Source organism: Rissa tridactyla, chromosome 2 (genome assembly GCF_028500815.1).
Source record: "Rissa tridactyla isolate bRisTri1 chromosome 2, bRisTri1.patW.cur.20221130, whole genome shotgun sequence".
In the NCBI taxonomy this organism is placed as follows: domain Eukaryota; kingdom Metazoa; phylum Chordata; class Aves; order Charadriiformes; family Laridae; genus Rissa; species Rissa tridactyla.
The window spans coordinates 159526402-159541043 of NC_071467.1; the positions used below are offsets into that span (position 1 = coordinate 159526402).

Genomic DNA, 14642 nt, shown 5'->3' on the forward strand with positions numbered 1-14642 from the left:
AAATCTGACCAAAAAAACGCCCTTAAAAATACGTGCAAAGGACGGATTCAGCCCCATATAACCCACTTTATACTTTTTTTTTTTTATATAAACACAGAGTATAATAACCTTTACCCTTCAGGAGATTCTTCTAAAAGATGTTTAGCCTGCATAATTAAAACTGAAGTTCCTGTTACCTAGCTGGAGGCAGAGAGCTCTTCACTGGCTGCATGCAACATTTCAATCGATCTCGTTGTAAAGGGGGACTTTATGTTCTCTCTGCTTCCCAGGGCAGGTATATAATCCCATAAAAATAGAGTTACAGAGATCTATCTTAAAGCTAGATATGACTTTTACCTTTGCCCACTCTTACTGGAAGACTCTTCCAATACTTCAATGCTCAAGATCTCAGAAATCTTGTCATTTCCAGCCTAAACCAATTTATGGCTAGATTACAGACATCTATTCATATTCCAACAATATCCTCCAATTAAAAAACTTTACTGTCCCCCAGAGAAGGGCCAATTGACCTGAATAAATGAGAAGCAGTGATTATTGAAGCTGACCAAGAAAAATGCTGGGAATGCCTGGGTCTGACAATGAAACTTTCTCCTGGATGGATATACCGATGATGAACAGATTCTCCATTTCCACCATTAGCAGCAAAGGGGGAAAATTCTAATCTCCTGCTTTCATAAGAGATAAGACCTATTAAGTATAAAACGCCTCTTTGCCTCTTAGCAAACACACAAATTTACATTTAGAAACTTGGAAGATTAAGTCACTGTGAAGTAAAGAACAGACTTTGGTTATGTTCCTTGCTGGAGCGCTCTGAGCTCCAGGGGAAGAAAAGAGAAGTAACTACCTATGACAGATATTTATTCTAAGTTTTCATCAGAAATTTTAGCAATGTCAATAGACAAACTGTCAAATAACCATTTGACTAAAAGCAGCCACCAGATCTCTTCACCCAAACTTAGAAATCTGGGGTATCCAAATTGATGCTAAGAGGCTCAGTTTCCAGAAATACGGTTGCCCATTCACTCCTTAACAAACCTCTACCTACTACTCGTGAAAACTAATGGAAGAGAAAAATAAAATAGAAGTAGTCACATTGTCTTGCCTGTTTGGAAAGTCACAGCCAGCCTGTAAGAAAGGGGGGAGAGGGAGAGAGGGAGAGAGGAAAGGCAGTCCCTAATGCCCAACATGTATTTTGCAATGAGTCGATCAATCATTCTTCTTCTGTTTGTAGAAATGCCTTGAACAGAACAGAACGGTCCTGAAATGGTTCATCACTCACAAACATTTGATGAAAGTGGATTCAGTTTTTGGTTTATGATACAGCATGCTGGAGGAGATGAGTTTTCTAGATGAGATACAGACAGTACACATAAAACTAATCTACTTCTTTCTGCTTTCCAGTGCTGTCCAAGGCACTGGGTTAAAGAAAAACACAGAAGTGGGCTGCTGCCAAAATCAGCCATACAGATCTCACTTACCACTGTTAGAGACGTTGATCCTTGTACAGTTCATCTACACAGCACTGTGGCAAACCAGGAAAACCTCTGTCACACAGATGCACTAGCATTTGTTCTTTAAGTTACTTTAAGCATAAAGCCTTGCATTTTATTAGTCTTCCCCTCAATTAGTATCTATCTCAGCAATCTGCCATTCAAACAATGCTCACCAAACCTTTCATAAAGGCACATGAAGCCTGCTGATTGAGTTGTCTCACAGAAGCCTTGCTAATAATATACATTTGGAGTGCTTTTAATCATTTTATGAAGTTAGGAAATTCTCATCTATTGAACTCCACTGGACCACAGAGAAATTTTATGGCTCATCACCAATCGAGATCAGGTGAAAGGAATGCAGAATGGTGCTTTCAAATTAAATTACAGTTTTTCAGGTTGGTCTGGCACAATCTGTATTTAGGAAAAAAAGAGCCTTTTGTGGAACTTTTAGAGCAAATTCAATCCTCTGATTCACACTGCTGCTCCCTACAGTTTATACTAAATTGCACAGTTAAAAAGCTGACTATGGCATTCTCACGTATCTTTCCAGCCCAATAGTGTTGTGCTATCTGTCAAAAGCCCACTTCCACAAGAGCTTCAGCTTAGCACAGAGAGGAAGAAACAGTGAAGGAACATGGTTGTAATTTGAGGGATTTCACGTGCAGATTTACAGAGTGTGATTAAACTGGCTTTAACCTTGCTCTTAACGTTCACCTTCTCTTTCTAGTGCCACGAGACACTTCTTTCTAGTTCATCCAAAGAGGAGGGAGGCACTACAGAGCTGCACAGTTGCTATGAGGATCCTTGTATCTGTGAGAGAAAGACAGTACGCCCTCATGACCCCACATGAGAGGAGAGAGACGATTTCCTCTCTTCGCCCTCTCCCCTAATATGAAGCTTGCCCAATGCCTGGAGCAGAACGGCTTATTGAGGAGCATATAATTTCCTATTGACTGAACTGTAAAAACAAAACAAAACAAAAAAAACAACCACAAAAGTAACCCATTTGGCCATGTTTACACATGCTCTGAATTTGCATCCTGGGAATGCGCTAAGTGACCTTCCCTGAAAATTCATAGCAATAGAATTTCAACCCACCCTGAGCTTAAATGCTCACAGACAATGAATGTTTCAGTGATCTTTCTGAAAGCTTTCTTAACAGAAACCTAACCCAAGCCCAGACCATGAACTCCGTTCTTGCAAATCCACATTGATAGACCTGGACAAGAGTCTGCTAGAATGACTGAACGTAAAAAGAAAGGGGTACAGAAAATGGGTTTTTCAGTTACAGTTCTCCTAGCTGAGCAGTCATGCATAATGGCGAAGGGTCAGGAAACATGGAGACTCAGCCTGAAAAGCCACGTAACTGCAATCATGTCACGCAACATAGGAATGTGGACTGCACTGGATAGTAATAGTGTGGGAAACCCTCAGCTCCCATCTGTAAGTGAAGGACTGAGGATATAAGGAGATTCTCCTTGAGACCTCTCCAAACACATGTATCAAACACATGCTTCTGTACAACCCTGTCATACAAACAGTGTTAATCTAGTTTGAAGTTACACCAAAAAGGGATATATTCTGTTGCAAATAGAAATAGAAAGGGGCAACGTTTTGTAAGTGCCAAAATACACCTTGAATTTGTTATCCACAATGCAAACATTTCTTAAGGATAATAACGCAGTTGTAACGCTACATAATTGGTCACTGAGTAAGTATTTATGGAATATCGTCCTAAAGACAAACTTACAGAAGAGGAGAGGATGAGAACTATACACAACCAGCTTTTCTGTCAGGTATCTTATAAAGATAAGAAACACTTGGCGCATTCTAAAGAGAAAAAAAATTGGTAAAAGTTATCACAGAACCAAAAATATGGGAGAAATTGCTTCCAACCTCTTTCCTCTGGGGACATCAGAACACTTCAACAGAGGTGGGATAAAAGGGTGGGAAAGACATTTCAGGAGAAAATACGAGACAAAAAATCCTCTTCTCCCAGATTATAGAGAACCCACCTTCCTGCCCAGAGCTAGTTCCTGGGTTAGGCTAAGTAGGAGGGAAGGGCAAATGTGGAACATTCTGTCTCAGTCAGAATAAATATTTTGCCCTATAGCAAAAAATATTTTAGAAGCAAAATTCCTTGGCTTCCAGTATCAGGGTTGGCAGAGTTCTGTGCATCACAGCTTTCCTCTTTCTTCTTTCCCTTCATTGTCCCTTGTCTGGTTTTCATCCCCTTGTTGTTTTCTCTTGCTTTTGGAGTCTGCCTCATTCTTTCCCCCAGTGGCAAATTAAACTGAGGACCGCGCTTGAAAATTCACATCCAGCTTCTTAATCAATACATCATGGCTGTATCTCCTCTTGGGCAAAGAAGTTGTTTCAGAAAGGTTTTAAGACACTAAAGCAGCTAGAATAGCCCAGACATCACACACACCAGACAGAAAGTCTTTGAAAATAGAAAAAAAGAAAAAAAGAAACCTTAGAGACAGCAACCACAAATGACTCCATTCTGCCCATCTTCCCTTCCACATTTGCTTCCTTTTTTTTCTCAGTGGCCTCTCCCACCTTCCCAAGTACATGACTTTTAACCCAGACAACCCTTCCATCTATCAAGAGCCTGACATGCATGTTTATACTTCCCCAGGACTAACCTTGTTGCTTTACCACATCAGCTCACGTTTCCATCTCTGACAACTTGTGGCATGTTTCCCCTCAACCAACAACCACTTTCTTTCATATGACACATAGCACTTTAGCAGCCAAAGCACAATAGTCTGGTAACTGCTCATCCAGCATCATGTATCTTCTTATTATCTGCTACATTATCCTTATCTAATTGCGTGCACTTTGGCTCAATCTGACATTTTCAAAACTACAGATGCTTATTAGCTTTTCTTAGCTAAAAGAAAAATGTGCATTATAGTGATTATCGGCTCCTGGCACTGCCTGTGAAACACTGTAATGAGAGAGACCTTTAGCCCATCATAAACAAGCACAATCAGGTCTGTTTTGGTTATTAGCAATGTTCCCACAAATGTTGCCACTGTCAGAATTAATGACCGCACTGCTAATTATTAATAATCTCATGGGTTCTTTTTAGCCCAAAGATTTAGGCAAAAAGCGGAAATTATTTAATTCTGCAGCACCAGGGCAAAGCCACAAATGAAGTCACGGCCTTGCTTCCTTTATGGTATCCAACAGACGCAGGTCTTGCCCCACAGGGATAAATAACTAGCTGAAGGTCATGCAGCAGGTCAGTGGCAGACCCAGGAATGGCAAGGCTTCCCTAATGGTCATTGTAATGCTCTACCACAGATTCATGCCACCTCAAACAGAAGGTATAGAAATGTGCCCAGAAATCAGTGAGAATTACCCCCTCCTTGAAGAAGCGTCTTCCAAGCACATAGAATTCAAACACACAGAGTACAAAACAAGGCAAGTACAATAGATCAGGTTACTGTGATCCTAAACCTTGGCTACGTCAGTCTTTATTAGTTACTCTTGTTTGCAGTGAATCGCTGTATGTGTTTTGACAGCGTTGTTTGTGCTGCACTTCACAATAGAACGAAGAAGCTGCTTCAACAGCACACACTTTATTACAGACACCATTGTGAAGCACTGTAATACCTTTAGTGTTTTCTCCAGGTGCCTCCTCTTGTATCTGGGATTACAAACGCACAAGTTTAAAACAACAACAAAAAAGAATTAATATAGAACAGACAGAGGAACTGTATCAATAAAGTGCTTACATTCAGTATGCCTAGCAGGAAGACTAGTAAAAGTGGAAATCTTTGGTTCACTATAAACCATTTATGTCTCTATGGCAACGTCGGTGTTGATTTCTACAGCTTCCCTATCAACAATGTAATAGATGTTTGGTCTTTTAAATATTACCTTTCTTTTCTGTCACCTAAATGAAATAGGAAAAACAAAACCAAAGACAAGCCATATTTAATGTAGATTAAAGAGAAACATGAGGAGGGATTTAGCAATAAATGACAAACAAATAAAGATAGGATTCTATGGTCACATGAAACATAATCCCATGAGCAATCTGTGCAAATCTCAGAGCCATGTATGCAATAAACTTATCTTGGGACAATCGGTCTCTTATGCAAGAGGTCAAGCACTATTTAAAGCAGATCCCAACATCCTCTTTCCTGTCTGCTCAAGGCTCCTTGTGTTCCTCTGGAATACATGATAACCCGACCTGCCTGTCCTGAGAGGAGAGTAGGGGAGACAGGCAGCAGCTGAAACTTGCGTTTTGCAATGCCAGAGGGCATGTCACTGTGAAGCGGCTGGAGAGGAGCCATCTGAGATTTTCGCTGGGAGATCCATCTTTAGGCGCCAGGGCAGAGAGAGATAAGGTTGCCAGCAGCCACCTGTTAGATAGGGAGGAAGAACTGACTCATGGCTTCCCGGCAGTGCAAACAACACTGAGTTTTTCTCCCATAAGGTAGGGCTGGGCAAATGGAGAGAGGAAGAGCTGAGCTGTGCTTGCAGGCTCTATTGCTCTCAAGGTACTGGGAGGTCTCGGGAGCAAATGGGAAGAGCCATCCGCCCCAGGGCCACCTCCCATAACACCCTAGCTGCCAGCAGCAGCAGCTGCCACCAGATTGCTTTTCTATCACCTTGGCACCAGCATAAATATCTGGTTTGCTACTGCCAGCAGTTCATACTTTTCCTTCTGCCAAAGACTGGCCTTGTAAACACAAGTCTTTTTTAGTCCACCTTAGCAAGAGGCGCTGCAGGACACTTGAGTTCATCTCCAGAGACACAAACCCTGCATGACGGGCTCTGCAAACTGCTGCTTATACCCTTGAGAAGGGACAACAGGCAGTAACAATCCTCCTGCTGCTGCCCAGATGCTGGACGTTATTCTGCCTCTGCCAAAATGGGAGGAAAGCAGAAGCCACAGAGATCCTGTGTAAACATGCTGCTGGCTCTGCTCACCAAGTGTCTTCAGACCTACAGCTTGGAGACTCCAGTAACATCTGTAATTGCTCAGTCTCCATGGGCTTCACTTCTCCTCTGACCAAAATACCATGGTTACTTTCTTTTATAGAGAGCTGGAGCTCATTTTAATGGAAAATAAGGAATGCATACATACTTCTGTCATAAACACTTTAAAACTGACTGTGGTATAACTAGAGCTGAGGTTACCAGGCATTTCCCACTGCTGCTTTTCCATTTCATGTAACTCTGTATGTCCAAGACAGCAAGCCTAAGGAGAAATTTGCATTCACTTTTGAGGTCTGCCAAGAGTGAAATCTACTTGAAATGCTGGAGCAGATGCTACTGACAAATACAGAAAAAAAAGAAAAAAGAAATCAACTACCCTCCCCACCCCAAAAATATTATATAATGAAAGCATTAAGATACTCCTGTCCTTCATTTTGGATGCTTTAAATCTCCCTTCTCCCAAAGCAAGCTCCAAACTCTTGAACAGCGAGAGGAAAACATCAGACATTTGAAATGTCACATGAAAACTGTCATTAATGAGTGCTAGATACAGCAAAGACTGAAATGCACCAGACTTCAAAATTAGTTTTACACCTGTAAGAATATCCTTGGTGGTAACCGGAATAATTTTTGTTTTTAAAGCCCCTGAAGCCCCGAACCAGAAGCTGGAATAGCTCACAGGGCCGAGCCACAGCAAACTGCCACTGCCGTAGAGCTGAGATGCACTGTCTCTGAGACAATGTGTCAACTCAGCCTCCAATTTTCCACCTGCAAAGTGAAGATAATAATGTTAAATGCAGTTTTAAAAGGCACGGAGACAGCAACTTGTGGAAGAATCTATGTAATAGCAGAGCTCTACTAACAAGCACCCTGTTTAGAGGAAAATAATTTACACTATACAAGTGATAAGCAATTAAAAAATATGCTCAATGGAAATCTGGTAAGATTTCATCAGCAGAGATTCACAATATCGGTCTTTTTCACACTACCTCATACATCCATTAGCTTTGCTTAAACTTACTGCTTGCAATGTGGATGAGTATCAGACCCCTCTCTTCCTCTCTCCCTGGCTCCACATTACAAGTTCCCTCAGGCTTTAAAACTATGTTATTCTTTGCTGTAATCTTTGGTAAGAGTTTCAAGTGCTATTTTAACAAAACTAAATATGAAAGATCTCAAAATTAAAGTACTTAGAAACTGAGAAATAACTAAAACGCCAATTGCATGTTGGAAATTAAGGTCCCCAAACACTCTGCAGGTGGAAAAGTTGTGAAGGATTTGTGTTTCCACCACACAAAAACCACAGCCCCTTCACCTTTCAAAACAGCTTACTGGATCGTACCACTACACTGCGCTGTTCCCTTCTGCACCGCTCCCTGCTGCAAAACATGCATGTGCCCAAGGCCCATGTCTTACTCTCATTTTTAGTTACATGTTGGCAGTAAAGATTATGCCACACAAGTTCTGTTCATAGAGACTAACGCACAGGCTCAAAATATGTTTTAACTCAGTTAACTCACCCACACTGAATCTCATCATTACCAAACACCCGCAACTTACATTACCAAACACCCGCAACTTAATGGATACAGACATTTTCAAAGGCACATAAGTGAGTGAGAACCTGATCCAAAATGTGTATTTATGCACCTAACTAGGAAACAGATTCCAATATGTATTTTTAGATTTGACCATAAATCTCTCTTCAAAAAAAAACAAACAAACAAAAAAAAACCCCAAAAACCCTTGACTTTACAAACCTAAATTATCTGTGAAAAAATTGAAAAAGTTGAAAATTTACACTGTATCACAACACAGTATGAGTGCAAGAGGCTTTGGGGAAATGACTGTTTTTTTGTTTTCCTTTGGAGAAAAGAGAAAAACATTCCCTTAGAAGAATGATTTGTTTCTCCCGTCCTTCCCCCATGCTTGAATATGGGACCATTTGAAACTGCTGTGGAACCATTTTTTGATGAGCTTTGAAAACAAGTATTTCTCCCTGACGGTGAGAAAGAGAGTTAAAAAACTGTCACCAAGTCAATCAAATCTAGAGACTGCAATAAGGAACTGAAGATAACCCTCACGTGTAGGTATGAGTATGTAAACAAATGGTTGGTTGGTGCTTTACTATAAAAGCAACGAAATGCCAATCGCTCTATAGAACAGTGTGATCAAGACACGCTGCCACCCCTTGGTCAAAGCATGAAAATGCACGTACATCATGGCAATGTGCCGGAATCATCCAGCACATCAGGCAAAAATCCCAGCAAAATCAACCTGCAGTTAATGAACTCTAATGGGACCTTTTGCTGGACCACCACAAGCATAAATATATTAGCCCAAACTAATCTAAAGTTTTTTATTTCAAGGGATAAAATCTTCTGACTCCCAAAGATCATTTTCAAAGCTGTGATGGACACCTTGAGAATTATCTTCTTTCTGGCCTTTTCCAAAACAAAAAATATACAGAGGAATGGAGAGCAGCACATACTTATAGATTTTTTTTTTCCCCACCCCTTGAAGGCCCCTTGGAAACCAACACAAGCTGCCCTGACCCTGGCCTCAAGTGTCTTCTTTCTGCACTTGAGCTACTAGCTCAAGAGAAATAACGTGAGCTGAGTACTCTACATGAGGTATTCCAATTTATTGCATGGTTCACTACTATTAGAGAAATGATTCAGCCTCTTCACAGTTATTCCTGAATACTTAAAAATACATTCTCTCTGGCAGATTTTTTTTTTAGTGCGTGTATCATCATCATGGCTAGTAAAGATTGCAGAAACAGAGGCTGATTTTAAACTGACAGCAAATATGACAAGGTGGGTTAATTCTAAATTTAGCTATAAAGCAAAGTATAAAAAACCATATCACCTCCAGACTAGAGTATCCATTGTTCAGTAATCACAAAATATATTGTAGGCTTCCATGCAAATAAAACCTGTGATTTTATGAGGTTTATAACTATTTCTTTTGAAGGAAGTAAGCTGTATTTTTTATTAATTTCAAAAGGTGAGCTTACAGAACGTCAGTAGGGCCTATCTACTTCCATTGAAAGAACTAGTTCCAGCCCTCTACATCTTAACGGCTGTAGGATAACTGAGTTCAGCATACAAGAACTCACCAAGAAGAGGCAGAAGAAGAGACTCTGACAGACTTAAACACTGGCTTCTGTCAATAATCACAGCAGTTCAGATCTGTAGATAGACTTCTGGTTACAATTCAAATGACTATATCTTACAGTAATGTTATGAATCCTGCAGTCCTACAAACCCTTCCATAAAATCAAATCACTCATCTCTTTGGGAAAAGACCACACCACTTCCAAAATGCTTGTTGTCTGCAGCTCAGGCCTCAACCCTTCTGAAACACTATCCTTGACACACATTTCTAGGAGGCAATATCTCTTCCCATTAGACAAATAATGAACTGAAAATTAACACTTTCAATTACATGCAACAGCAAGTCTAACATACCAAATTACAATTTTTTTTACACTAATGGCTTTGATTCTCACTTTCTCAGACTAACTCTATTAACAAACAACATTTGATTTACTTAATCCTTAATTTATTCAAGCAGGAAACACAGTTTTACTGAAGCATTTCAAAATTATTGCTATTTATATTTGAAAGAAAATATTCTCAAAATGTAAATCAGTCTGAATAACCAATAGCAAAACTCGTAAAGTATAATATATGGTCAAATGTAGCTTTAAGCAAATGCAGGAATGAAAAAAATATTCAGCTATAGAAAGAATATTCACAGTAACAAAAGCTATTGTACTTTGAGTCTGGCTGGTTTTATATGGTTAAGTCTTACACTAAAGCCAATAGCAGTTTTGGCTAAATAATGAACCTGTAAGAATGCAGGGTATGGCTCTTTATATACAAAAGTTTTATGATGTTTCAGTGGAGGGTTCAATATTCCTAACACATAACTTATCATACAAAATTTAATTTAAAAAGGACTTCTGTGATCATCATTTCATACTCAGTGCCTTATAGAATAGATCAATATTCTGTGTTACGGAAAAGTGCTGAATTTCTTATGCACCTGATTAATGCATTGTTATCATCCCAGTAATTAAAAAGAACGGGGTTATACACAATCAGCATGATACATCTTACTCAGCACCTCCTGGCAGTTGCCTGCAAAAATTAAACTCATTAATCACTGTGATGCGAAAGAAGAAAAAGCTTGAAAAAAATGAAAAAGCTCTATTTTATGGGAAAAAAAACCTCTTAAGTCAACATCTAGGAGAAAATCTTTTCCACAGTACAATATGTAAAGTATTAATTTCATCAATCTAAAAAGGAGAATTATGTTACCAAAATTCATCATAATCTGCTATACCACCACACTAGATTTTACTAAGAGTATTGACAGATATTTCCTCATATCTAAATGAATGTAGTGAAAAGGTAATCCTATAACAAAGCAAAAATGTCATCAGAATTTTGCTTACAACTGTTGCAATAATGAACTTCACTATCAATACTGCCACAAAGCCAATTGGGAAGTAGTTTTCTGGGGTCATTTGTACAGGACATAGTTTCCTCATTATTCCTCCCATAAATAACATGATTGTCTCATCAGGCTAATAACTAACACGAAAAAAACCCACAATATTTAACCCAGGTTTTGTTCACAAATTAGGTCTACTATATATAGATTTTTCATACACCTGCCATGATTTGAAACATTACAAAAACTTGTTAAAATACTAAAGAATGTTGTGACTTCTGCTTTGCTATACTTCCATATTGCAAATGCAATGTTCTCAAGTCCATCTCAATGGTGGCTGTAGAAAGAATTGAGCAGCTATCATATTAAGTCACCACTGTCTTTGTTTTAAATTTTGTTTATTACAAAGTTACTGCTTCCTCTTTAGCTTCATATAGGTTTCTTCTAGTAATTTTCCACCAGTAGTACTTCCAGTGGACAAAATGCTTACTAACAATACTGTGACCTTCAAAGTCAAGATCCTGTCTTTCCCTCTGTTTTGTACTGCATTGAGGACTGTACTGGTGCTTAAAAATATAGTACTGAATGCAGCAGACATATTTCAATATGGAAAGTCATCATCAGTACCCTATAAAAAAAACCTCAGTTCTCTCCCAATTATTTATCACATGACAAAGTTAGGAACAGAACAGCCTCATTCTCAGGTTTAGTATTTCCAAGTGTGGCCAGGCAACAAAACTTTGTTTCTATTGTTTAAGCTCTTGCTGTCCTACTAGATCGATGCCAAAGGATGAAAGTAAATATGAATGCCCTACTATAGTACTTGTGTAAAACGGAAAACATGTTCCCCATGATAAGCAACAGCACATGCTCCTGGCACTCTGCACAAACAGATCGCCCTTGTTGCACTTCTCCCATAGTCCTTGCCTGCTGCCTGCCTCACTTTTCTCTTTGCCTCGGGGATTTCATGCCCGGGGCTGCATTTGCTCAGCTGCCTGCCGCCGCCGGGGGCGGGAGAGAAAGCCCCTCTCTCCGCCGCGATCTCGCCACGGCCAAGGACAAGAGGCGGCCGCCAGCTCCCCTCGGCGCCGGTCCCGGATGGGTTCAGCACCGCAGACAGCTCCTCACGCCCCGGGACGGTGGGGGTTCAGCACTGAGGACAGCTCCGCCGGCCCCGGCGCCGGGTGTGTTCAGTCACCTCCAATGCCTTTGTCACCACCTTATTCTTCCGACCTGAGCGACCATCCACCGGAGACCCCCAGCCCAGCCTCCCCAGTTGGACGGGAGCACCTTTGGACCCCCCCGAGCCAGTCCACCGAACTTTCTCTGACACATTGCCCCCTTTAAAAATAATTCACACGAGGTGCCCACGTGCGTTTAAGAAGTCACCCCAAATTCCTGTTCCTGGCCATGCTTTTTGCACTTAATTGCAGGAGACACCTAGGCAGGCACCTTTCCCTCTACAGATGGCACCACACAACAATGCCCTCCACCCACACACAAACCCTGAGGGGAGGGAAGGAAAAAAAAAAAAAAAGAAAAAAAAGGAAAAAAAAAAGAAAAAAAATCCCGTCCTTTTAGTGGTTAAATATAATTTTTATTAATATTATTTTGGAGCCTGTCAGCACAAATCACTTGCACATGCTAAACTGCGTCCTTTGCTTCCCGGCTCAGCGCTTCTGCTGATCAGAGAAGCGGCTCCAGACATCTGCCGTCTCCAAATACAGGAAAGCGAAATTAAAACAGTCAAATAATGAGGAAAATGTGCCTGAGCCTAGCCCCGCCGGCGGCACTCCGCTGGCTCGCAGCGACACCTAGAGACCAGCACGTCACCGGGAAGGGCCCTGTGTCCCGAGCCACGACGGGGAAGGGTCATGGATGGGTGTGGGCGACCAGGCACGGGGACGGGTCCCCTGCCGCAGTTGGCCGGGGACAAGGAGAGCAGAGCCAAGATCTTTGTCGGTCAGCAGGTCACAGGGAAGGGTTCTGTCACCGCTGGTCCCTGGGATCAGCGTAGCCATCACCTCGGGGAGGTTTAGGCCCATTTGCCTCATGGCCGGTAAAAGTGCACTTGCTCTACCAACCGCGAAAGTTCTTACCAATGGATGGGAAAAGGGACAAGGAATTAAAAGACAAGTACAAGGAATTAAAAGCTTCCTCGGGAGGAAGCTTCCCTGCAAACACGACTCTCTCCTCCGAGTGAGGCAGACCTGCTGTCTCGGCTGCAAGCAGTGCCTTTCCTGGGAAGGCTCTCAGAGCCAGAGCTGAATCCTGTCGAAAAGCTAACACATCCCAGCCTGGCAAAAAGTATTTTAACCAACACAAACATTATTCCCAACTGCAGCCATTTGCTTCCTCTTGTGTGTGCTTCCACAGAGGCAAAACACCCTCAAATCTCTCTGCAAGCCTAACACCACCCAGGCTACACCAGCGATGGGGAGCCACTCGGTTCGACCCATCACCGGCCCTTCTTCATTTCTCCGCTTCCTAAATCCCGTCTTTTCTCCTAAAAGAATTAGGCACGATCGACCCAAGCTCGTTTAACTCCATCAGGCACAGCAGAGAGCCGACGGCCTGGATGAATCACTAGTTACTAAGGCAATATGCAGATGCACCCTTTGAAGTCGCTACTCTCGGAGGCAGCGCGGGAGCGGAAGGTGCGCAGCCGAAGTTTGAGCTTTCCCTGCGGGGACTCGCCCGGGGGCGGCGGGGAGGGAATACAGAGAGGACCAGAAACGGCTGTTCAGGGGTTAAAAAGTTTCCCCGCTGCCAGGTTGGGGGGAGGCTGACGGGAAAGCAAGGAGGGAGGGACAAGGTGAAGACTTTCTGCCCCGGGGGAGTGTTAAAGGGTAAAACATGGAATAACAATTAAAAAAAATAAAATAGCGGGGGAAGCCTTGTTGCCTCGCTTGGAGGGAGATGCCGGAGCTTGCACTTGCCGTTTCCAAACGTGCTGACCCCGCGCCCCCCAGCCCTACTCCGCGGCAGCGCAGAGCCGCGCAAGGAACCAGGTAACGGGGAGAGGTGCGGGGGAAGCGCGGGGGCGGGCGAGCCCCGGCTCGGCTCGTCTCCGTGCGGGCTCCGTCCCGTACTATCCCCGGCACTTCGGGGGAAGAAGAGGAGCGCAAAGACCCGCTTGGAAGAGCGGACAAACCGCAAGAAACCGCCGCCAGCCTAGAGGGGCACAGAGGCAGGACGCGGGGGGGGTGGAGAGAGGGGGACACCCAAAACCCAACCCAGCCCCACGCGAACGACACCGGCGCTTACATCCTCCTCCTCGCAGTCACTTCGCGGCTGGTACTGGAAGCGGGGCCGGCTGCTTTCCTGTTGCAATGGACGCGAGGTCTTGCCGGCAGCGCCGTCCTCCTCGCTGCTCTGGGCGCCCAGGAGGTGACTGGCTTCGGGGGGAACGGGGAAAGAGCGGGAGGTGTTGATCTTCCCGCTGAACCGCTGGTACAGTGAAGCCATGAAGTCAGTCCGCGGGAAACGAGGGGGAGGGAAAGAGAGAGGCTTCTCCCTCTCTCTTTTTTTTTTTTTTTTTTTTTTTTTTTTTTTAACTCCCCCTCCTCTCTTCTTTTTTGGCTACAGCATGCTACACGCGGGCGAGGCTCAGTCCCCCATCAGCGGAAGGCAGAGCGAGGGCTCCTGCTCCCCGGTCCTCTGCACCGGCACCCGAAGAGAAGCGGGGGGGGGGGAAGCGAGAGAGCAGGGAGGGGGGGAGTGGTA

The 14642-nt window shown here is 42.9% G+C and overlaps 1 protein-coding gene across 1 annotated transcript in view; it reads right to left on the bottom strand.

Moving 5' to 3' along the window:
* The window catches only part of DPP6 (dipeptidyl peptidase like 6), a 421502-nt gene extending 407118 nt beyond the window's left edge, over positions 1–14384 (bottom strand). Inside the window, exon 1 of the mRNA XM_054193068.1 lies at positions 14184–14384. Within this exon, the coding sequence (XP_054049043.1) occupies positions 14184–14384 (201 nt within the window). The remainder of the gene's footprint in view (positions 1–14183) is intronic.
* Between the last annotated feature and the right edge of the window lie 258 nt (positions 14385–14642).